The sequence below is a fragment of the Sylvia atricapilla genome, chromosome 18, assembly GCF_009819655.1.
Source record: "Sylvia atricapilla isolate bSylAtr1 chromosome 18, bSylAtr1.pri, whole genome shotgun sequence".
NCBI lineage: Eukaryota > Metazoa > Chordata > Aves > Passeriformes > Sylviidae > Sylvia > Sylvia atricapilla.
In genome coordinates, this window is record NC_089157.1 from 168921 (window position 1) to 191236 (window position 22316).

Consider the following 22316-nt stretch of genomic DNA (forward strand, 5'->3'; position numbering starts at 1 on the left):
TTTTGCCTGATAGGGCAAAGCTCTCCTCCTCCTTTTTAATAACAAGCAGAATGCTGTCAATTACAAACCTTTCCATCTTGCCAAGACTCGCAGCATTAGTTTATAAACCACTCAGTCAAAAAATAAAAACTAAAAAGAGCAGTTTGTGTTGATATAGCATTAGAAATGTATATTATCGCTTATGTCATTATCCAAGGCAGTAGTAGCTGGCTCCTAGTGTGCAATTTCCTGTTAAGCTTATGATGTAGGCACAGGACTTTTGAGCTGGGGGAAAAAAAAAAAAAAAAAAAAAAAAAAAAAAAAAAAAAAAAAAAAAAAAAAAGGAAAGTTCCCCAAAATACCTAGCCTACATGGTGGGGTGTGCTGGGAGTGTTAGTGGGGCACCCCATAACAGCCTGGCGGGGTGAACCCAGACCTCACATACCCACAGAAAGAGATATCTTGTCCCAAGACATTTATTCATTAGATTGTGTTCATCCTGCCTCCCCTACTCACCCTGCACACTGAGCTACTACACAAGTAGTCCTGTTTTTAATAGGAACATTCATAAATAAATTAGCCTCAGGGGAGGCCGGGAAGAGGTTACATCTGTGGTTATAGATGAAACAGCTCTACAAGACCAGGATGATACTATTTACTGCTTGGTTCTGTATTTCTGCTTACTGATTTGAAATGCATGGAAGTCACAATGACTTCAGCATTGAGTGTGGCTTGTTTCACAGCTGGAAATCCTGATTTAAAATAGCGCTAGTACACAATCCTGCATTTTGCTGGAAAATGGGTACTTGGTTGAACCTTTTTCTTCCCTGGGTGCCCCAAGGACGTAATGCATGTGCCGATGATAAACCCAACAGGTGCCAGGGTTGGAGGGTACTGGAGCCAGTTGGCTTTGTGCCGGCAGCACACAGTGGCTATATTGTGTCCCTAGGTTTTTGTGTGCTTCCATGTCCTTGCAAGGGATGGTATAACCCATTTGAAATACATACTTAAACTCCTGGGGGATTAAGTGTTTCCTTTGCTTTACAGTTCAGAATTTTACAGTTTCTTTGTTTGGGGGTTCTCAGATTGCTTAATGATTTTTCTCCTCCCCATTTTGCCCAGATGTGTATAATAGCAGTATTTGAACCTTACTAGGTTTGCCAATTTTATTACTCAACATATGGTATATCCTTTTATTTTTGTCTAGTATATCGTTCTTCTGCTGAGAAATCCCTTTGTAGTGGCTTTTTCCTCACTATTCTTCATTGATTCAGTTTGTAACTTGTCTGTACTCCAAAATTCAGCTTTTTGCTAGTTATTCAAGGGGACAAAATGTCAGATGTTTTGCTTCTGTCTGGAAAGTATTGTTTAAGCTGTCTCTCACTAGAAGAACCATGGTCAATTATTGTTAAAAGAGCCCCTTTTCCCAGCTGCCTGGATAGCTGCTGCTCTCTGACGTAGGGGAAGCACCAGGAGAAGCCTGAGATGATGTGTGTGCTGCAGTGCTGCATCAGCCCAGGAGCACAGGTTACACCCAAGCCCATGAGTGACTCCTCTGTGGGTCTGCCATTGGCTGTGCTGGTGAGCCCAAATTTCCTAGTGAGGAGGATGAGCCCACATGGGTCTGCACAGCCAAGGCTGGTGGTGTTTGAGGTGCACCTTCAGCCCCAGTCTGTATTCTTGCAGAGGTTTGGGAAATCAGTGTTTACTTCCACTTCTAAAGCATTCCTAAACCCAGACTCTTATCTGCTCTTCTCTTGGCCATATGGGGAGGTTTGAAATACGACTCTCATGCACAAGTTGGTTTCCCATGATACAAAGCTGCATTCATTGCTCCAAGCATTATTACTTTTGAGTACATAACAGTCCATCCAAATCCCTGCATCTGTGGCTCATCCTTACGTATTTGTTCTGTATTTATAGTGACTAGCATTTGCAGAGAATGTGAGCAGGGATTGTTTTCCTGGTAGGCTTGGGAGCAGATTCTTCTGCGGTTTGCATCTCTGTAACTCAATTAAATGGGATTAGGATAGACTTACATCAGCTGAGTTCTCTGCCTGGAGTCGAAGTATAATTTTTAATAATGATGGTTTTACAAGTGATTTTTCTTTATAAAATTTTATTAGTATTTTCTTCTGAGTGGTTTCTTAAGATTCCTTCCTTTGTAGCGAAGTCCGTGTGTAAGAAATTTCAGACTAAGAATATTTTGTTTGAGAGTCAGAGGCTCAGAATAATTTGTAATCTACTGAAACTATCCCCAATGTTCTAGGTCTATTTGCATAACTCTTGTATAAGCTTCCCAATTCAGTTGTAAAGGCACAGATCACTTGAATTCTATCATTTGTTTCCTGTGCAATGGGAATAACACATGGCTTTCTCTTGGCAAATTGTTAATGTTTGTATCTGAGCTTGGAAATTATAAATCGCTGTCTGGTGCTAATTGCCAATAATAATAATAATAATAATAATAATAATAATAATAATAGCAACTGCTCAGGTAATCTTCCATATAATGAGAAATAAAAATTATTTCCTGAAATAATTCCTGTTATTCACAGTGGAGTGGTTGTTATATACCTTGAGAAAAGAAATAAAATTCTGCAGCTACCACATGTGTCGGTCATGTATCAGACAAGAAGACACAGTTAGAAAAATCCTTTGCATTTTCTTTAAAAAGCAGGCAGGACAAGTTGTGTGATCCCTTGTGCATCACATAGTTCCCTGTGCTCCAGGGGCTGTGCAGCCCCTTCCCCTTATTTAGCACTTTGTTCACCCTCTCTTTGTTCTGCCTCCACAGGAAGGTTGAGTAACCTGCTCAAGTTTTACATCTAGCTGTTTGAAACAAAAAACTCCCATAAAAACCTAGCTTGTTGTCTTGTCTTTTGATGAAATTACCAAAAAAGTATGAATGTTGTTTAATAGGTCTATTATTTGCCTGGTTATTCCTCTAATAAGGACTCATTGCATTTGGAAATCCAGTTTTGGGGATTTTTTCCCTATGAGTGGCCCTAGACTGAATTAAAAGTGTGAAATATTTGCATCATGCAGAGCAATAGCTATTCCAAACAGCTAAAATCTGTCATGTTTCTTCAGTCAAAGAGCTGATGCACCTGCCTGGACCAAAAGAATTAACTAGAAAAAAAATGTGAGCCTGGGGAAACTTCCCTTGAGCCCCTTTCTTGTGCTGGAGATTGTGGGGTTTGCAAATCTTCCAGATCATCACAACTGCTGTGTCTGAGGAGCCCTGCTCCCTGGCAGAGCTTGGAGCTACCATCTCATCCATCCCCCAGGGTATCCCTGGTGCCTCCTCTGCAGGCGCCATGGCTTGCAGAGACCCAAGTGATTGATGGTGCCACCTCATTTTAAATTGCAATTGAAGCCTTTTTAGTCTGTGATCGCTAATCAGAACGAAAGTTGTTTTTTGTTGGCTATTATTACTCATTCCACTTTGTCCGTATTAGTTACAGGCATGATGTGATTGCTGCTCTGCTTTGCTGATATACGGCATTCACTAGGCATCCCCTTCACTAAAATCTAGATTTCTCTTTGTAGCGTGACAGGTTGCTGTTGCAGCCACAGAATGCTTTTTAATACTTCATAGTTCTCAGTGCAAAGAAACTTCATGTTGTTTTTGTAAGTGAGGGTGACATAAATGTTAAAGTGCCTCCTGTTACTTGATATTTAATTATGAAAGCATCCACTGAAAAAATAGTATGAGCCTGGTGTAATCAGCACTGGGGCAGACCTGCTAATCTTTTCATTTGGTCTAGACATCAAGGATACTTTGTACTCGTCTGGCTGTAGCCTCATAATCTAAGACCTTCTGGACTAAAAGTTTTGGGACTCTTTATGCAGGAAAAAACTCCTCCATGAAACCCCTTAGGTCTGCGTATTCTTCAGGCTGATAAATGCCTGTTTGATTAGTTAGTGGAAAAACTATTTGGATGAACCTGACCATGGAGGCAGCTTGGCTTTGTGTTAGTGCTGTGATGTCTGGGAGAGTAGCAGCCCCTGGGTGTCAGGATGAGGGTGCTGTTCCTGCTTCTCATGGCTCTTTGAACTCACATAATTCTGATTAGACAGCATTTCCATGTTACTTAGAAAACATTTTTGTAATTAGTTGTGTTCCTAAAGAGATCCACAATTCCTGGCAATCATTTGGAAGTGACAGATGGATTTCCTTGCTCTTTTCTCCTCCTGTTGTTAAATAGCAACAGTTCTTCTTGTTACCTATTTTAAACAAATTAAAGATTCTAAATAAACACCCAAAATAATTTCTAACAGTCTGATTTCCAAAACCTATTCACATACTTGCTTCTTATATATCACAGTCCGGTTTTAATCTGTAACATTGTTTATGTCAGACCTCTGCATGTTTAATTAAGGAGTGGGTGGGAGGGCAGCAGCCAGAACCCCCTTCACCTGTAAGATGCATTGGGAAAGTCTTTCAGGGTCAAAAAAAAATGAAATTCTCTCTCAACAGTGACCAAAACTGAATGCCTGAGGAGTATCAGAATATAAATGAGGTCTTGTGGTTTTTATGAGTATTTTAGGTTTTGCATGGAAAAATTTAGATTTTATCTAGCCTGGAAGAATTCCAGTGCTGTCTAAAGAAAAAACTCACTGTCTGAATAAAACCACTGTCTGGTCTGGCACAGTGCAGGGACGCGCTGGTGCGGCTTGTCCTTGGGGAAGTGCTGATGATGTGAGTGCTGGGATGGGTGAAGCAGGATGTGTCTGAACTTGCCTTTGCTGGGGCATGAGCAGGTCCCAGTGTGCCCCTGCCAGTTGTGCTGACCTGCCCCAGCCAGTTTGTATTGAGATAAAACCCAAGTGGCCTGTAATCTGATGTTGCCTGAGAAATAGAAAACTCTGACATTAAGGAAATGCAAGCTGGAAATGCACAGTGGAATTACTTCTTGTCCTCTGGATAAGAGGGCAAAGCCTGGCTGTGGAATTTCTGCAAATCTGTCACCATGGACTGTGCCCAGTGTGGAAATCCAGGTGAGGAAAGAGTTGGAACCCTACAGGCATGAGATGGAGCTGCATTATCAAGTTTTCTGATTCATACTTGGTTTGATTTTGTGCTGCTTTCCTGTAGTATCATAGCTTGGTGATGGTGAAAATACCAGTGTTGTGTGTTCACAGAGTTTCAGGGAAGGTGCAGATACACGTCTCCTGCACTTCCAGTCCCGCTTGCCTTTTTTCCTCTCCCAAAAGATATTTTTATCTTCTATAAAATGCAGAACATAATCTGCTTATTTGTGGGGAGGAAAGACAAGAGGATACAGCAAAATTAAATAATGGTGTTTTTTGTCTTTGCCTTATTTTGAGCAGTTAAGCAGGAGAAACAGCTCTTCTAGAATATATTTATATAAATATGGTGAGGCCCTGGCACATGTTTCCCAGAGGGCCTGTGGACTCTGCAGCCCTGGAAATGTCCAAGGTTGGTTGAGGCTTGGAGCAATCTTGTCTAGATGTAGGTGTCCCTGCCCTTGGAAGGGTGTTGGAACAATATGGGCATTAAGGCTCTCTCCAAACCATGCTGCGTTTCTACAGTTATATGTCTATAAATATGGTTTGTTTGCTGTCTATAACTTCTTGGAGCAACATTTTCTTTCCTTTTTTTAATCAAAGGCTGTGTTTGCCAAGAACCGAGTGGTGCTGGACAACGGTATGGTTGACTAAGGTGAGGTTTGAAGTACTCTGGAATAAGAGAAGAAACTCAGGAAAAAGGAAAGGCTCAGGAGTTGACTAGGTCTTTCTGTAGCTCTCAGTATTTGCAGGTCACCGTGCCCCTCCTCCTTTCCCTCCATTATCTCCCTGCCAGCTTTTATAAGCTTGGCTTGATTGTCAGCAGCTTGTCTGCTAATAGGCACAGCTATTCTCCATCAAGGCTGTCTGAGCAAAGCTTCTGGAAATGTGTAAATTCAAAAGAAATATCACTGGTGAAACCTAACAGAGAAAACCTTTGCAGTTTGGGAGAGGGAGCTGCCAAACTATAAATATTTATATACTAAATGCATATGCTGGTGTGTAAATGAAGTGCTTGTAAAGCCTATGAGCAATCTTCCAAACCTATCTTGGATATGGTTTAGTTTAAGAAATATATTTTAAACCTTTATTTGTATGAGCATATGTTTAGAGAGACACTGCCAAGGAGTGTGATGGGGTGGGTGCCCAGTGTTCCGATAGGACAAGGCACGTGGTGCCAAGTTCCTTCTTCCTCTTGGCACTTCTTTTATTTTTCTAGTGGTTGGTCCTGGGACCACAATTGGAGCTATTTGTGTAATTTCTGATTGTTTTTCAAAACTGGATTTTTTTTACATAGTGAAACTAAGAGTTCACCTCAACTTTTTAGACAAACCCCTAAGGGTAGAGCTAATAAAAAATTGTATTTACTAAATCACACAATTCCATCAGTTATTTTCATGATTTGCTCAGTGTTTAAACGACTTGTAAAATGCGCTTTGATTTCTTTCTCATTTTAATACTTCAATTAAATAGGTGGGCTGAGCATTACCTTCTGCAGTAGTTTTGGTAATATAAATATCTATGCCCAGATATTTATAATTTTCAATTATTATTTCATTTATTCCTTTTCCCCCCAGTTTAACATACAGATATAATAACCATGTGCTTTGATTATTTAATTTCATGCTTCCTCTATAAATCTTAGTTCATAAGGAGCATTATTGAATGTTGCAATTCATTTCACCACTTCATATTTAATAATCATGTAAGAGCATCTTGGGACTTGTCTACAAAGGAACTACAATGTAATTAAATGGAGGGATACATTTAAGAACTTACATACATAGAGAAAATAATTTGAATTTTAATATGATGTGAATTGTTAAGCATATTATTTTTTTTTCTTGGGATGTATTTTATAGATATTATTGTTTTGGAGTAAGAACTTCTTACAAGCTTGTTTTGGAATTGTATAGTTAGTGTTTCTCAGGTATCTGCACACACTTTCCTCACTGAAGAACTTGAAATCTGGTCAAAAGTAGATGTTTCACCATATATTTTTGGTTGTAGAAATATAGTAATATTTTTTTGAGTTTCAGTTTGAAATGTTGTGGGTTTTTTTAATTTGAAGAGTTTCCATTAAAGCAAGTGATTTGGTTGTGCAATTCTTTTTTCAGAGGACCTAATAACTTTTATGTTTTGATTTTTGTATAATTTTCCTTTTCCGTAGGTGCATATATATGTTGGGTGGCACCACATATGCATCTGGGCTTGGGGATTACCAAATTAAATTCTTTGTTTTATCCTCTACTTGCCAGCAATGATCAGTGGAAGACAGATGCTGGACTTGCAGTCCTTTGTATTTTTCTTCTTACAGAGAATCTCAGGATGGTTTGGGTTGGAGTGGACCATAAAGCTTATCCAGTGCCACCCCTGCCATGGCAGGGACACTTTCCACTATCCCCAGTTGCTCTAAGCCCTGTCCACCCTGGCCTTGGATGCTTTCAGGGATGGGGCAGAGAAGCTGCAGGTTCTCTGGGCACCCTGTGTCAGGGCCTTCTCACCCTCACAGGGAAGAATTTTTTCCTAAAATTCCAGGTAAGCCTGTCTTCTGGCAGTGGGAAGCCATTTCCCCCTGTCCTGTCACTCCATGTTCTTGGAAGAAGTCCCTGTCTTTCTTTATATATTTGTTCTTACTTGCCTAAATAAAGGTTTTGATCCAGGATGAGATACTATAATGCACTTCCATTACCACAAAAAGACATTTCATGATTCTGGGTTTAGTTTTATGGACAGTGAAGACAATCTCCAAAACTCCCATGGTGCAGTCCAGCTTTAATGCCTTGCACGAATTGCCTCAGTCGAGTGTCCTACTGAATCCAGATGGTTTTTTTCCTTTTTTTCCTTGTGATTGAGCAAAGCACCAGTCCCAACCATCCCACTTTAGCAAGAGCCATGTAGTCAAAGCTTCTGTGTCCCTATGGTTGCACCAACAGGAAGGAGTTGGAAATAGTCCCCCAAGAAGACCCATCCTCTCAGATGGATGGATACTGGCACCCAGGGAAAATCAGGCCACTGAGGTGCAAGGTAGGTTATTTTTTTTTCCCAGTAAATACTCAGAAATTTTCATATTGGACTGACATTTAGCAAACAAAGGTGGCATTTGAGGCACCTGGAAGACAAACCTGACAAGAGTGGCGTTTCTGTGTCCATGTTACAAACTGCTGGGAATTCACTGCTGTGGTAATATCCTTTCACTGGGCAAGGAGTTCCTGCTTTAATAACCCTTTTATTGTGTGCAGTTTTGGACACTTACTTTGAAGAGAAGTGCTGCTGTAACAGCACTTGTGAGCAAGAAGCTGCAGTGGGGCTGAAGGGGACAAATCTACCCCAGATTTCATGTGGAAAGCACCAGTTTATTCCAACATATTGATGCTCATGCAGTGCTTAGAACAAGTTTTGCTTTTATGTCATTATGTTTCTTATTATGCTTTTATTTTAAGAATAGCCTTCTAAGATAGAGAGAATTATCCCATTTTGTCCATATCTTTGACTGTTTTTTGGCAAAAATCTTCCTGTTGCCAGAAGTCACATTAAAATTAATGTTGTTTAAGCTTCTAAGGCTTTTGAAAGGATCACTGGCACAAAATAAATAAATTTACGCAAGTGAATAGGTCATTATACCTTAAAAAGAGGGGCAGCAATTTGATTTGGTGCCTTAATTGGTTTCCACGCTAAAAATTAATAGTGTGTGGAATCCCTCTTAGTAACATGACTCAGAAGTATTTATTTTTCAACTCCTTTTTTTAGATTGATGGGTGTGTTATCTTAGCATTTGGGAGATGCAAGCAGTACTGGAATGACAAACATTTCTTGACAGCTTTAGAAAGATGGATGGTGTGATGACCCTGCAACAGGTTTGGGTGTTTGCGCTTTCCAGTGGGTCATTGGGAGACTCTTGCTTCACTTTCATTCTTAATGAATGGGAAGGAAAGGTGAGACCTAATTGTGGGTTTGAGATGTCTTTTGTAATGTGACTTCTCAGTGTACAAGTTTGTCATCCAGCCCTCAATAGAAGAGCATACTGATGGTATGCTCAGTTCACGGTCCCAGTTGGTGCATTTTGCTTTTAGAAAAGTTACTGGATTTTACTGCAAAGCTGGTGCTTAGTGATTAGCTACACCTTGGATATTTGTTATTATACTGTTACTTTATTTGGCAGCTCTACACATTCTGCATAAAATTATGTTTTAATGAAGAAATATCCCTTACCAAAGCTAGCCTCCTATTGGCAAAATCCTTAGGCTTGACCAGAATCTTTATATATAGATACTTGTCAGCCTCTCCTTCGTGTATTTTGATCTGCAGAATTGTGATAGCCTTAGGAGGAGATAATGCCTTGAAAATACCACACATGTGGCCTGCCACATCAGGTATCTGAGAAATTAATAAGAGAAAAAATACATTATTAATATATTGATACCTTTCTGGTAAGCTCTATACAGATGTGATTTTTTTTATTTTACTTTATTGCCAAGATTTAAAACTAAATTAAACCATTGTCATACAAATGAAGCTACAACATTGCACTCAACAATGTGCCTGTTATATTCTCCCCTAACTATTAAAACTCTTCAGTTTATTAGGAACTGGGCTCCTTTTGGCTCTGGGAGCACACAGTGGAGGGAAGCAGTGAGGCTCTTCTGCCAGTGCAGTGTAAATCCTGAAATGCCCCTTAGGGTTCCCTTGCTCTCTTTTTAGACATCGGAACAATGGGAAAGTTTGGTTTAAATTCTGTTGCAAATTCTCTCCTATAGACTTGATCGATTCCCTAAGTGTGCTATATTTAGAAATGTGACTTGAAGCTCTCCTTGGTATCATCTCTTAATATTTAAAAGTAGTAATTCCTGATGAATGATTTTATTAGGAGGTTTGAGCCGTGGGTAAGTGGAGGAGGTCAGCTCTATGACATTTAGACAATGTTAGCATGCTGCATTGCTCAGGCATGTCAGTAAAGGCCTATGCCTTTACACTCTGGTTCACATTCACACTTTTTTACTGGTTCTATTACATCATTCCTGCATTTCATCCGTTGTGGGTTTTGAGACTTCAAGGTTTTTAATATTTTGGCCAGAAGGAGCTGTAGATGTAGATTTCCATTTTGCCAAATATGGCCAGACCAAAGCAAATTCTCCTTCACAGGTGCCAGGAACTTTAAGTGTAAAAATTAATTTATTTCTGAAACTAGAAGATATTTTGAACAAGTAGTTTATGCTTGCACCTACTGAAATAACCTCTACCTCCCCAAAAGCAGGCAAGCCTGCTACTGTATGTACAATGCTACTTTTGTCTGTCTTGGAAGAAGAAAAGCCTTACTAATAGGACATGTCAGTCATGAGCAGTTAAAACCAACACATCTTCGTGTGATATAAGAGAACAGTTTATGCATTAATATTCAGGTTCCTGGCAGGAAGCACATTGTGGTGGATTAGTATTCTTACCGTTTGTGTGACAATTTATAAAAAGCTGATTAAAACTACCTGGATCTGGGACACACAATTTGGAGCCAGGAGATGTGTGGAAGTGATTTAAATCTCACTTTCCTACTTCCCTGCTCTAATCTCCTGGGGAAGAGCAGAGCACAGCAAGGCTGCTTGATTTTATAGCTCTCTAGTAGTCACAGGGGACTGAAAGGCGCTGATACCAATGGTCTGCAGGGCTCTTGAGTGACCTGCTCTTTCTACAGCTGCCCTCGCTAAATCCAGGAGCTCAGGATCCTGCTGTACTTACTAGGGAGAAATAAAGTCTTCACAGCTCCTGCCTCTGTTCTCACTCCTCTGGGGAAGGTTTGTGTCTCTTGGTTGACCTGAGATCTCCTGCTTGACTTAAGCACTGCACTGAACAGCAGAAATACTTCCGCAAGACTTCCCAAGTAACAACGTTATTCTGCCACAGGAGTTCGTCAACTTCAGTATCAGATTTTATCTGCAGTATTGCTCAAAGCAGCTGCACTGTGTCCAGAGAACCTGGCCTGGTGTATTTTAGGACATATAGTAACTTAAACAGGGTTCTGACCTTATTAAATACTTTGAGAAATACCTGTCTTGAGCAAAGATACTGTTATTTGAAGTTTTGTTTATTTTTTAAGTTATACGTTGCACTTACGGGATGCTGGTGTTGTGACAAATATGATTTAATGCAAAGGAATCTCATGAACAAAATGTCTTAGAAAAGTGATTCAGGGGATATTTTGGCAAGGTGTAAAGGTGGTAATTTTCTTCAACCCTAATAATGTTTCCTAAAATACATAGTAATAAAATAGTTCCTGAAGAAACCATGTTGCAGATGTCAGATGCTTCTGACATCTATTTAACGATGATAATTCATCATTACAAACTTGCAGAGGTAGGGAACAGATGTGGGGTGATCAGAGTTCAGTTGTGGAAGTGTGTATGGGAGGTGAAGTTTTCTTTTCTTATTGCAGGGCAGCACAACACATATGAATGTTGCTTCATTGCCTTGTCTCCATGACCCTGAAAAGAAAGAACACTTTAGCCCCTCAGTAGGAGACACACCATTGTGGTGCTGCTTCTCTCCTGAGGTACATGATGCACCAGTACAGCAGTGGGAGCTGCATAACAGCTTTAGCCTTTCCCTCTCCGCTTTTTGTGTCCAGGGTGACCCGACACAGTGACACAGATCAAAAAATGGAAAGATCCAGAGGGAAATCAGCTGATTTTTGGCGAGAGCAGGTCAATCTGTGGGTGTAGTTGGTTGGGTGAGCACAAGGGAAGGGCATGAATTGTTTATCTAACTGAAACACATTTTTTAGCAGTTTTCATTTTAAGTTGAAAAGGAACAGTCTGACAGCAACAAAATCTGAAATGATGGGAAGATATTCAGTGCAGCATTTCCTGCACTTGGAAATTGCCTCCTCTGGTCAAGAAGCCCAAAAGCATTGATGGGCAAGTGTCCTCATAGAAGAGGGGCTCAAGAAAGGCTTGGAGTAAGGAGCTTTGTTTGTGGATGCATTAATTGTGTGCTCAATAGAAAGGACTTGGTGGTGGTAAATGTGTAATATTATTAATCTTTGGCAGCTGGCCAGAAGGCAGTATTCCTTCCCAAGGAGGTTCTTTCTCCAGTGTGGATCACATGAGGTGAAGCCTGTCTGTGGTATCCAGCTTTCATTTCCCCTGAAGCCATGGCTGACCTCTGTGAGGCCTTGGGAATACACTAGTTAGGTGGCTCACAAAGTCAGCAGTTTAAAGATGGAACAGCTTATAAAGGCCTCCTTTTATTTTTATTATTATTTCATTTTTGTTATGTTATATTCTTAGCAAAATATGATTTTAATGAGAAGAGCCAGGCTCATGGGTGGTCACCTGATCTGTTTCTCATTTATTAAACCAGGAGATCCGTATCTTTTCTCCCATTTCAAGCTTTTTTTCTCCCATTTCAATCAGGTGCATCGAAAAAATGAGATTAAATGAGCTATTTTGTCATGCATTAGTACTAGAAAGCTTGATTCAAAGAGGAAGACAAGAAAAAATTTTTATGTGGAGTAAAGTAGATAAAGAATTTTGGTACAGATACCATTATTTAGCTTGTGAAGTTATTCATACACTGAAGATAATGTATTCCTTAATAATTGTTAATTCCTTGCTTCTTATGGCAGGCTTGGACACAGCAGGTTCAGGGTCTTTCCTTCCACCATCTTCCTCAAGTGAGTGCTATGCACATATCCACACTTGCGGAGCCAGTGGTTGACCCAGCTGGGCTTCCCTAGTTAGCAGCAGTGTGTTTCAGGGTGTGTCCATCATCCTCTCCTCCCTCCCGGCAGCAGCATTAGGAGCACGTTACTGTGACACTCCACGTTATCACAACCATGAGCTTTTCAAGTTCCTTGTAATGGCACTTGGGGTATCCGTGAAGGATGTTATTTGGCCAAAGTGCTGAGGAAGGGGCATAAGCTTCGGGAGTTCAGAGACCACTTGTTTTATTGGTCAAAGCCAGTAAAAAGATTTGGATGAGCTGAAAACAAACACGGAGCACTGTGCCAGGCACGCTGGCGGCTCCAGACGCTGCTGCCAGTTAAGGATACTGAAATACTAAATGCTATTTAAAGCCTAAAAAATGCCCCATTCTCAGGACAGTGCCTCTGAGAATCCTTGGAAAGTGACACTTGTGAGTGGTCAGGAGAATAACAGCATCACCTCTTGAGCACTTAAAAGCAGAGCTGGCATGACAGGTTGTGAGTCCTATGGGTCAGATGGGTGCATGCCAGTGAGTCTGCCTTCTCCATCCTGAAAATCTCTAAAGTCACAAGTGTCAGCATTTTCTTAGCAATTTCCTCCTGTTGTATTCCCTGTACAGAGCAACAGGCTTTTAAATGCTGACTAATAATAGGAATGTGTCTTGTGGGAAAAAAAAAAAATAAACTGTGGCAGACCTTTCTAGTTTTGTGGGACATGACAGTCTGGGGTTTAGCTACCCTCTGTCTGTAAGTAACATTGTTCAGGCTTGCATCAATCTAATTTTTATTTAGAATCCTCTTTGAAATTAAAAATATCAGAGCAGATCTATAATAAGACCGAGAACTTCACAGCCAGAGGGTTTTCAGATACTGCCTTAAAAAAAGAAAAAAAAAGCTATTTCTAATCCTTAAAATATTTGCCTTGCTTTATTTTCATATCTTGAAGACAAACAGGTGCTGTGTGCCCTTTATGATTCTCAAATATACAATCATCTCCAAAGCCTTCCCTTGTTTGTACAATTAGGGTGGGATTTTCAGAATCACTCTGTGTTGGTCTGTCTCTGCTCTCATTGAAGTCAAACTGCCATTGACTTCAGTGAGAATCGAGTGAGATCAGCACAAGTGCTTTTGAAAATCCTTCCCTTTACTTTTTTTTGGTCACATCTGTGTACAATTGAGTAAAAAGACTTTTGTAATATGCTTTAATTATTCTTTGTTGTTTTCGTATAAAAGTGATTGAAATCAAGATTATTACAGGTTTCCTTCTGGTTTCCTTTCAATCTTATTTACCATGAATTCTATGTTATATTTTTCATCTCCATTTACGTAATTATATATTACTTTATGACAACATAAGATAAATCACTGAAAACATGAGGAATAGAAATAATTAGGTAATATGGAGAGGAAGAACAGTCTCAGAGGAAAGTACTTGATGCTTCATGGTCTGGTGGGTTTCCAGTGTTGCTTAAAGCAACTTTCCTGTGGGTGTGTGGGAAAAGCAGGAGACTTCATGTGAAAGGCTAGTGCTGAAACCTGATGAATTTGGAGGCTGCGTGGCCAGCTGCAAGGAATGGCTTTCTGGATGTCATTTTTCCAGGAAACTGCGTATTATTGCATATGTATCCACAGCCTGCTCTGCCACTATGCTTTCCACACAGTTTTGGTCCACCTGCTCCTCCTTGATTCATGCACCTTTTTGGTTTCCAGCATGTGTTTCAGTGGTGTTTCTGGTTAAATGTTTGCACTTGGGCAATACCAAAGAGAATCAGAGCTTTCTGTAGCTCAGGGGAATTGAGAGAACCCCAGAAACACCTAATTCAACAAGATTAATATTTGCAGTACTTCCCCTATATAGTCCAGCTACATCTCTGGATGAAGATACTCATTGAAGTTCTCTAGTGAGGCATCCAGCTGTAGTGGTTTTTATTTGCATGATATTAATGTTTGCTTGGATTTGCAGCAAGAGATTTTGGCTAACGAGGAGCTTTGGCCATCACCTATAGCTAGCTCATCTCCACCTCCTCATGTGGTACAAAGCAGGGGGGAATTTGGAGCCCAGCAGGAGGAGGTGACTGCTTCACTCATTAGTGCTGAAAATTTACCTGAACTGCCCTTCTGGGAGGCTTTGAAGAGAAATAGATCCAGAGGGCAATTCTGATGGCAAAGAACATATGGAAGCTTTCTTGGATTCAGGGGTGGTTTTGCTATGGGAGGACCTCAGAGTTACCTTGAATTAAATTGTCTTCTAATGGCAGGGTTCCATTCCATCCTTAGTCTCCTGGGATTGTCTATAAATATGTGTTTAGCATTAGAGTAAAATGTTATGTCTGTACATAGCACACTGGTTGCCTGTTTCAGGTGCTGCTGTTTCCGCCATGCGACACCAATTAGAGCTGGGCCAGCGGCCAGGCTGGTCCTTCGGACACTCGAAATCCAAAGTGGTCTATGAAAGATGTTTATTAGCTGAAGTGTGGCAGATGTGTTTGATAAACTCTACTGTGTATTGTTCCTCTTAGTGCACTCTGTTGGTGTTTTCATATGAACAGGAGTAAAGGTGTTGGACTGCTGTAATTCAGTAGATGGGATCTCTCCTGCAGGACGATGGATGGCAAATACAGAATGTGCTCAGGGCTCCACTGGCCTAATTAACTGAAAATTGTCAGGCACTGTCTTGGGAAACTTAATAGGTGGTCTTGATGTTCAACACCCAGAGAGTGCTGGAGCACTGAACAGGCTCCCCAGGGAATGGTCACAGCCCGAGGCTGCTGTAGCTCAAGGAGTGCTAGGGCAATGCTCTCAGGCTGAGAGGGATTCTTGGGATGTCTCTGCAGAGGCAGCAGTTGGACTTGATAATCACTGTTGGTCCCTTTCCACTCAGGAGATTCTGTGATTCTATGGACTTATGGAAGGAGCAAAAGTTGCCTGAAGAGGCAGTGGACACCTGTCCTCTCTCCCTATCAACGGTCCTGAAAGTGCTGGCATGGTGTAATCTGCATCTGCAAGGTGTTGTTACAGAAATCTTGGTGTAGTCTAAATAAAATTATTAGTCTATGAGCCCCCTGGAAGGTCTGAGTGCTCAGCCACCCTCTGCAGGCACTGCTGGTTCCAAGAGGTAGCTTGAAATTAAATGTTCTTTAATATTTCACTTATAAACAAAATGGAGACCAATGTGTAGAAGCTGAAGGACAGAAAGCCATGGGTGTAAACAGCTCTGAGCAGCAATATGATAGCTATGCTAGGAATTGTGAGATGTTTAAGATAAATTACTGTATATTAACAAGATGAGATCTGCACAAAAAGCATGATGAGCCTGCCAGAGAAATAAACCACAGAGTACTGGCTGGCCGGATTTTTTTTTCTTTTGGCCATCATCATCTTTTAAATGTTCATGCATACTAATTAAAATTTAGGTTAGGTTCTTGGAGAGCTGTTGCCAAGTTTTGTCACTCAGGGCTTTTTAAATGCTGTAGACTTAACCCTCAGTCTGCCCTTCTGGTGGCCAGTGTCCCAGATACTGAGGGCAAATAATATTCTGCCATGTCCAGCTGAACTTATGCATTCTGACTTCTTGAGGAAAAAGCCTCTTAAGTGCTTCTAAAATATTTATTTATCTAGACTTCATCTTACTGAATTTACTGTTTGCTGAAATGGGCAGGATTCTGTTGGCCTGGCATGAGATAATATGTTTGACTTCAGTCTTTCATTCCTGTGGAATGATATTTGAGATGCATGGCTTTTTTCATTTTTTCTAGGATATCAGGGGAAAATAATTTCAAATGAAGAGAGAATTTTGCTGTACATCTGGGAGCAAAATGGGGAAAGTTCGATAAGTGACATCTTGCTGACATGGAATAGCAACTAGCTCAGTGAAAAAATCTAGGGCATTTCAAGTAAAAGGATTTTTTAAAGTTTTGTTCAGTTGGAAGTACTGGTGTATATACCATGGTGTATACATATGCTTGACAGTAGCAGATTATTCCAGTTGTCAGATTTAAAAAGGCAAAAAAATTCAGTCTTAAGTCATGCAGTAGCCTTAATTTCAGAAGCATCCATGTCTGTATACAATAGACACAGACATTTTTGACTACTTAAGTCAGCAGAGGAGATTCTTGTTCAAAATTTATGTTCTGTTCAGAGGTTGATTATTATATTAAATATATGGAAATATTTGATACACTAAGCATAGGCATCATCAGCTTATATTGATAACTGCATAAGTTTAAATTCTTTCAGGTGTTGACTATTCAACTGTTCTTCATTTTAGCCATTTTGTATCTGAGACACATTGAGTTTAAAACTTGCATATTATTTTGATTTTACCCATTGCACACCTTTATGCATAAGCTTAAATACTGTCAAATAAGCAAAAATCTCTTCATGTGCGCAAGTTTCAACTGGAAGTAACAACTCAAAGCAGTTAAATCATTGCAAGTAGAAATAAAACGCAGGACTTACAAAAAATGTAATCATAGCCCAGATATTTTCTGGAGAACAGACTTGAACCCTAAAGAGTTTTTTCCCTTGTATTGCTCTACCAGTCTGATGTCAAATGTCATTTTTTTCTTCATTTACCATAATTGCCTCTGTAATATAACAGTGAAACAGACCATTAGCAAAACACTGAGCTATCAGAAGCAATCACTGGTTTCAGATCGAAAAGAGGTGTTTTCCTTGCTCCGAAGAAACTTCTGTCTGTATCCTATAGAGGTTCTTTGTGAAACATCCAACATTTCCAGATTAGTGTTGTAGTTGAGAAGATCTGATCTGTCCCTCTGGCATGAGGTGGAGGGCAAGATCCTCTCGGTGCTTTTCTTCCAAACCAGGGGCTTCATCAGCTCTGGTGGTCATTGGGGATGACCCTGACCATTGCACAACAGCCATAACAAATAGTGGATGAGAAATTCCTGTCAGTTGCCTGAAAATCCCTGTAGGAGCTGCCCAGTTCTGTGCCACAGAGTTCAGGCAAAGCAGAAGATATATGAGCATCCTGCCTGCCTGCCTCCCTCCCTCCTCTTGGCTGAGCAGCCTGAGTTTGCTTCAGGAATATCTATCATAAAATTGGAAGGCAGAGATTTCCAGTTTTTTTATAGTCATTATGTCAAGGTAATAGATGGGAAAGGTAGTTCCTGCAAACTCCATGTGCCTAGAAATGGAGCATCTTTCCACTGATGTACATCTGTAGGGGTCTGACAGGTTCCTGCTGCTCCCATGGTCTCTGTCCACTAGTGTTCCCATGGGAGTACTCAGTAAGTTGCAGGACCAGTATCAGGACTGGTCAAAAATGTTTGTTAATTGTGTGTTTTGTAGCATAAAAGATTAAATCAACTTGCTGGAATAGATTTTACCATATAGTCCTTTATCATATGATCACCTAAAATGTATCTGCAGTTTGGCTACACTGAGCTGACTATGAGTCTGACTGTTTGGAATTGTGATTTGTTATGGTATTTTTCCTGAATATTCACTATGATTGGGATCCTACCTCAAAACCTCAGGCTTAACATCAGTAAAAAATATCCTCTCTGTAAATACGTTCTACTCTTTCTGTAAGTAAATCGCTGCTTATTGCTTGTATTATTGCTTTGCACATATAAAACTAAATGGCTTTAGATTTGTCTGGATGGCAGTGTGCATTCAGCTTTTCCAGTAATATTCTTGTAAAACAGGTCCTGCAGAAGCCTGAAGGAATTCCAAGCGGGCAGATAATGCTGCCTGAATTTTTCCATAGGCCATGTTTAAAGTCAAATTGGGTTGTGACATTAAATGACACCATATGATGTGTTCATTCTCTCCTGCTCCAACTGGAGGCTCAGAGCAGTCCCAGTAGCATTTTACAAGAGTTGATTGATTTTTGGGGTGGGTTATAGGTTCTGGCAAGGTAGGTGAACTTGGAAAAAACCTTAGTCTTTTAAAGACCAGAAGTGCAACATTTCCAAGGACAATTTGTATTAATATAAAACTGGGGTCAGGGAGGTGGGGGGGCTAAGCCTGGAGAAAAGGAGGCTCGGGGCGGGGGACCTTCTGGTTCTGCACAACACCGTGGCCAGGAGGGGGCAGCCAGGTGGGGGTCTGGCTCTGCTCCCAGGGAACAAGGGACAGGAGGAGAGGGAACAGCCTCAGGCTGGGCCAGGGGAGGCTCAGGTTGGGCATTAGGGAAAATATCTTCATTGAGAGGCTTGTCAGGCATTGGAAGGGGCTGCCCAGGGAAAGGTGGTGGAGTGGAAGTGTTCAGGAAACCTGTGGATGTGACACTTGAGAATATGGTTTAATGGTGAACAGGGGTGGTGGTGATTGGACTGGATTATCCTAAAGATCTTTTCCAACCATAATGATTCCATGATTTCCAAGTGTGTATGCATATGTAATTGTGTATGTCTAAAAGTTGTGTCAGACCTGTTGAGGAAGGAACTTGGAATCAAACTGTACTTTAGATGATGAACTTCTAGGGTCTTGTGCAAACTAATTTTGTCCTCTGTGTGATTTTCTTTCTAAGGGGAACCAAAAGCATCAGTGCAGACTATCAAAGCTCCATAAAACCCATTTAGCATTTTTGTTGTATCCTTGAGCCTTCAAAAACAGAAATTAAAGCACCTGCAGTTGCAGACAGGACATTCAATGCATGGCATGTTTTAAGGTGTCCTTTCATTCTGATTCTTCCTTTCTTTTTTTAATTACAGTTCTTTGAGGTGCCGTTTGACTCAAATATGAGCAGGACTAAAAACAGACCACTGGTGCGAGGACAGATCAGGTAAGGCAATGCACACCTGCTCTGGCCAAGGAGTAGTAAACCTTTTATCTATTTCCAAGTTTCTCTCCCTCTTCAAATGATGAAAAGTAGCACTTTGAGATAAAACAGTTAAGAAAGAAATGCACCTCTGTGTTCCTTGCTATTTCTTTATGTTTACAACTTTCATGTGAGGAGTTTGGGCACTCACAGCTGTAAAATAATGAATTTCTCAATACAGTAGAATTTTCCTTTGTAGTACACGTTTCTTCATGTATGGTGACTGTGCATGGTGTGGCAGCATACAGTAACATTCCACTGAACTTTTGTTTTGTGATAATAAATCCTAAAAATTTCCCATCTGAGAAAAAAACACAAAAATATGTGTTGCTTCTACATATTTAGCTGGTTGAGAACACAATTGTGGCATCTTTGAAAATTAATTTAAAAATTTGTCACCATAAAGTTTGTCATAATCTGTACGTAAATTCCTCCCTTCACCAAAAAAAGTCCTGCATTAGCATAGAAATTTCCTTAAAATAGAAGTCCTCCATTATCTCTGTTTTCTTGATTATGTATCAGTTCAGTTTCTCAAAGGCTGTTCGGCAACTAAAAAAGCAAAGTGAAAAAGAACATCAGTAAAAATCCTCTAACTTATTTGCAAACTGAAATTGAAGGCCCAATTCATAAATGATTCAACAATTTTAGTATTGCATTTCCATGATTTGTGCCAAACAGTATTTATAACAAAACTGTATTTTCCCTTAGGCGTCTCTGAACAGTTGGTCCACTATTTCTGTGTTTTATCCATCACCTTTGGAGGACTGAGAAAAACCATGAGAGATGAAATTACAAGAAAATTGAGACAAAATAGTCAAGTGAACCTTGGGAGTAAATTCATTCTTATGGTAAATAGTTAGATTCTTGAGTTAGTTCTACTTAAAAACATGTTTTAGGGACCTTTGCAGTGAGGGCATCTGTTGGATATATGGTAAGTCAGGCTTAATTGTGTGGTTTAGGGGACCTGCACTTATGTCTCCCTTGCATGTGGTCCTTGGAGAAGAAACACTTATTAGGAAGAAAAATGATAGGGGGATTTTCTTTTTATTATTATTTTTATTTTATTTTTATCATAGTCTGCTAGCATGCCTTGCATTGCATCTGGAGTCAGAAATAGAACTAGGAAACTTTCTGTCAACTTCTGATTCAGAGAGAGAAAGCAATTTATTTTATTGCTTTCCTGTGTCCTTAAATGAACTTCACTGTCATCTGAATGCACCACAGATTGGCAAAACCATATTTCATGGATTTTCTTACTTTCATATTTCCTTTCACCACAAAATGGTAATGCTGGGGACACTGGGCAATCAATCATCTATCTATCTACCTGCCTTGTCAACAGCTAATTTAAAGGCCTTTATGGTGTCACTTCCCTTGAATAATCCTGCTCTTGCTCCCTGCAGACCATCAAGTATACAGACCTTGACTGGGGTTATTTTTTCTGCTGTGTGCCAGAGGAGAATAATCCAGTGCAAATGATCTAACCTTGCTGCATTTTGCCACATACTTCCTGGTGTTCCTTGAACTCTTTCCTTCCTGGCTTATTAAATAAAACCTGTAAATGGTTATGCTAAAATTAGTCAAAACCAGACAAGACAGAGATCGATAAACAGTACATAAGAGACTGGTGTCTTGGCTCTGGGAAAGAATCTTGAGAGTTTGGGGAGTTCTTGCCCAAAATTTGTCTGACATTGGCGTTTTTACATTTTCTTCTCTTTAGCTGCTTCATTTAATGAGGCATTTGCTGCTTTTTTAATTCTGCTGTGTTGCAATATCTGTGCTATCCAGTGCAAATGAGATATTTTCTAATCCATCTTCATTTGCACTGTTTGTAAATATGTTCTCTTTTTTCCTTGCTTTCCTTGCTTTTTATTTATTCAGCATAGTCATTTTTACAGAACTGGACAATGTAGGTAGCAGTTTTTGTCCTGAACTTGAGATCCTGTTTGAAGAGAGATAGCTATTAACTCTCCATCATGTTGGCTCTGCACCTCCTTGGAAAGGCTTTCAGTGGTGGCTTTGATGTGACTCCTGCCCACTGAAAACTACACTGAGGCCAGCGAGGGTTTTTCTAGAGGTTGTGCCATCAAAAAGAGAATTCTTACAAGCGTTGAACATAGGCCAGAATCAAACTGGTAACCCCAGTGAGAGGTTCTTGGAGCTACTGAATCAGGCAGTCCCTGGATGAGCTGGTGTCTCTGTTTTAAGTAAGATAATTCACAAAGGTGGCTCGTTATTAAATGTTAATCTTTTGTAGCGAAACTAGTCCTGTGTGTTCTGCTTTGTGGCCTCCATTTGCAGCTTCAGCCTCCAGTTTGTTCAGGGTTAAGACCAGCTGTCCATTCTAAGTGATCTTGCTTCCAACAGCATTTCTCCCATTCCTTTCTCCCTGAAGCCTTCACTTTGAGAAAACACCACAAGTCCGTCTCAGGGGTTCATTTCCCTGCATGTACATTCATGTCCCCCACGTGTCACCCTTTTCTGTGAGTTGCTGATGACTTGCAGTTTCCTTTGGCATCAATGAGAAACCTCTGTAGCTTTCAAAGAAAGGCTCTGTGGCCAGGCCTGCACTTTGAGGTGTGGAGGTCTGGCTGGAGATAGTATTGTTCTCTTACTGGTGACATTCAAGAAGTCTTAGTTGGGCAGCTTTGGCCCATCCATCATTCCCTGTGAACCTGGAGTCAGTTCTGCAAAGATCTCTGGAAGGATGGGATTTGGAAAAAGTAATTTTTCTACATCTACTTTACTTTGTAAAGTCTCTGTATTGCATCATCTTGATGGCTGAGACAATTAGCGACTCAGTGTGCCCCTGCTTTATATTTT

At 40.3% G+C, this 22316-nt stretch overlaps 1 protein-coding gene across 2 annotated transcripts in view; it reads left to right on the forward strand.

The window, feature by feature from the left end:
• Positions 1–22316, forward strand: part of COX10 (cytochrome c oxidase assembly factor heme A:farnesyltransferase COX10) — a 116450-nt gene that overhangs the window by 43681 nt on the left and 50453 nt on the right. For both annotated transcript variants that reach the window (XM_066331846.1, XM_066331847.1), the window contains exon 5: positions 19387–19457. In XM_066331846.1, coding sequence (XP_066187943.1) covers positions 19387–19457 — 71 coding nt within the window. The remainder of the gene's footprint in view (positions 1–19386; positions 19458–22316) is intronic.